Here is a 3,344-nt window from a genome sequence, read left to right as displayed (position 1 = left end):
GTAGCTGCCAGCATCCCTGGAGGGGCCGGGGGCCGTGAATGGTGGGCGGCTGCAGTCCCAGGGCTTGAGAGAGACTAGCGATGCTCTACTGTCGCCCGTTCTATTTGTGTGCCATGAGCTGTTGCACAGGGCAAGGATAGTGTTTCAGGAGTCACATGGGGAATGACAGTGGAAGGCTTAAAATTGGCAAAGGCAAGCTCCAACAGAGACCTACTGGCTGCAGTTTATGAGGTCTGGTCCTGGCTCAGGCGTTAGGTCCCTGTTGCCTTGGGTAAATCACTTCGTCTATATCAAAGCGTGGGTAAGTTACTCTGAGAGGTATGCAGTAAGGTGAAGCTGAGAAATGCAGTACGACAGTTTAGGAAAACAGATACTTACCATACTACCTCCACCCCTCCAAAAAAAAAAAAAAAAAAAAAAGACGAAAAAAGAAAAATGCTTTTTGCCATCAAGAAGGAACACAGTTCTGCTCTGATGCACTCAGTCACACGTGGAAGTATAGGAGGTCCCTCTCCAGTCACCAGGGTGGTGGAAGGGACAACATTCCATGTCATGTTACCTGCTGTTGAGATCCAAGCTGATGCTAGGGAGTTGTTGATTTCTATTGCCAAATCATGTCCAAGATCTGTTTGCACAACTCCCTCCATGGCTCCTTAACGCATGCTGCTGGCCACGGGGAACTGTGAATGGACTGGGACAACACTTGGAAGTCTTCTCAGTGTGGCTGGAGGTGCATAACCAATGAAAGTGATTGCTCAGTGAAAACCCTTATGGGGAACTGGAATGGAAAGCAGTACAATATGCAGAGAATTGTGCAGCCCAAGCCAATTCCTTGCCATGTATGTCCTTGTGCTTTTCCTTATTGAGGATATAGCAAACCTCAGTTGACATGATTACTGGTCATTTAATTTGTCATGCGCGCAGGGCATTATCCTTTCCATCCCCAGCTACGAATACATCAGAGGTCAGCCTCCCATGAGTAGCTTCCCTTTCTGCAGCCCTGCTCCTAGTCTTTTCTGCTGTTTTTAAAAAATGCAGAAAGGCGACAGTCAGCACCCTTTCCTCTGATGAGCGCCTTACAACAGTTCCACTACAGGAGTAAAGATGTGAGGAATGCTTTTCTGTTTAAACTCAGTCTTATTCCTTGTAACAGTGGCCCCAGTCCAGCTCTCTTTCCTTTGCTGTTCAGATGGTGAATCAAAAGCCATCACTGAAGCTTTGTGACCTTAAGTTAGACTGATTTGAAAGTAGGAGTGCAATTGCAGATTTGGTCTTCCTGTAAGATATAAAATGTTAAAGCTTTTTTACTTATATTTAGCCATGTTATATGTGAGTTTTTCTCTCCTGTATGCTCACTGCTTTGAAACAACACGCTCTTCAGATTACAATAAGGGAAAGCATCAGAGAATAAAAAGTACATGCACAGAATTGAAACATAGTCTGTTGGATATGTAGTGTAGCTAAAGAGGACCTTCTGAATTACATTTGTGCTTAGAGATGACAGAATTGTTTTCTGACATTTTCTCATTGTTGAGTTGTGCTCCTGTGCCACCACAGAACAGGTATTTAGAGTCATTCAGGGAGTGGTATTTGCATGTCAAGTGTTCTTGTCTAGCTAACCTCATCACGTTTATCCCCAATGAGCTTTCACTCAAAATTCCCATTTCTTGCTCCTGAGTTTGAGTCTAACAAAACCCCACTCTATAGAAAAGATTTCCCTCACTGCTCTTTCTGGATATATTCTTACTATTTTGCACTTACTTCATGAAGTTTTTTTGTGTTTATTCTTTTAGGATTTGAAGAAGAACCTCATTGGTTTCCAGGCCGCCACCCTGCGTTGGAACCTCCTTCGTTCAACCCAACTGCTCAGTCCTGCTACACAATAGACTACAGGCCTCCATATGGCAGCATTTTCTGTGCTTGTGTCCAACACTCAGAGAAGGAACAAGAAGGATGCAGAAAAAGCAACAGATGGAGAGAATCTGTAGACTATGCCTTCAGAAAAACAGGAGGCCTGTCTGCTAGCAGTGCTACAAGGATATCCTTCAAGCAAAAAGGCCTGTCACACATTAAAGCCAAATGTAGCATCATGTGAAAAATGTTCTTCCTGCTTTCTAAGCTGTATTGTTTGTAACCTATGTGTGTTTCTGTCACTTGTTTTGTGTGCAGAGGTGACTTCAAGTCACCAGTCACCCTGTGCCTTGTCAGTCAAGCCCAACTAACACCTTAACTGGAAGAGCTTATTAGAACCAGCTGACAGGAAACACTAGTCCTTGGCAATTAAGTGGATTTGGTCATTTGGCAATGACCCCACATCACTGAGTATTCATTTTATTTTTCTCACTTAAAGCCATGGAAGAAGGATGTACTCTTAGTTCATTTGAGATTTAAACTGATCCCTTCTAAGAAAACTTTTGTCTTAGCAGGTATAAGGAACATAGAAAAGAGGTCAGGTCATAACTGAGTCTGATGATCTGTGCAACAGATCTATGGCATTCTGTCCTTTTTGGAAGACGAATTTTAGAAATTCAATTCTAGTAATACAGACTTTCCTTTATGCTCATAGCCCTTTGAAGAGAGGTGCTAAGCAGATGATGACACCTGAGAAGGACTAAGTAGTGTTTTGTACCACTCAACAACATTAGCATAAATCAGATTAATACTATAGACATCAGATCCTGTTCATTGCTTGAAGGGCACTGATAACGTAGTTTCAAAGTGATGTGATTTGCACCATGACAGCAGGATATTTTTCTCCCCTCTGGATATATCTGTGTTTACTTCAGCTATGCAGTTTTCATCTGCAACTGCTCTGAATTGGTTGCAGCACTTGGATGCTTCTCCATAACATGCGTCATTCTAGAGATTTAAGATACAGTTGTCTTCCATTCCGTTGTTATCTAATACCCACACTTTGAATGGGTTTTGATTGTCATGAACTTGTTTTACCAGTCTAATCTCCACTGGAGAAACTTTTCTGTTGCTTGTGAAACACTCTGAAGTCCTCTGGCAACTTTGAAGGAAAAGGCTCATGCAATTAGATGTTTGCAAAAGGTTAGAGTACACAAAGTGAAATGAGCAAAGTGTTTCTGAACACCAAGACAAGCTCTCCCGGACACACCTGCCACTCAAGCTGTGAGGTAGAATGATGCCAGGAGTGTTTCCCTGCACAGCAACCTTACACAACTTTCTTGACGCAACACTTCCCTTGTCCTCAGTGCTCAAAACAAAAAAAATACGAACTGCTTATTCATGTTTTATTTGTTAGTAAACTTACTCAGCATAAATAATAAGAGTAGCCATTCAGTATAGCTGGCATGTGATGAAAAGTGCTCTTGAATGGC

The 3,344-nt window shown here is 42.5% G+C and overlaps 1 protein-coding gene across 1 annotated transcript; it reads left to right on the top strand.

Annotated features, from left to right (window-relative positions):
• The first annotated feature begins 614 nt into the window (after window positions 1-614).
• LOC104158832 (chromosome unknown open reading frame, human C11orf1) lies at window positions 615-2,025 on the top strand. Its single transcript, XM_009696585.1, is given in 4 exon segments — window positions 615-838; window positions 1,347-1,414; window positions 1,794-1,906; window positions 1,909-2,025. Coding segments are annotated over 4 exon segments (522 nt in total).
• Window positions 2,026-3,344: the final 1,319 nt, after the last annotated feature.

Source organism: Cariama cristata, unplaced genomic scaffold (assembly GCF_000690535.1).
Source record: "Cariama cristata isolate BGI_N322 unplaced genomic scaffold, ASM69053v1 scaffold26323, whole genome shotgun sequence".
Classification (NCBI taxonomy): domain Eukaryota; kingdom Metazoa; phylum Chordata; class Aves; order Cariamiformes; family Cariamidae; genus Cariama; species Cariama cristata.
Note: the sequence above shows the minus strand (reverse complement) of the source record. Positions and strands in the feature narration are given on the sequence as shown.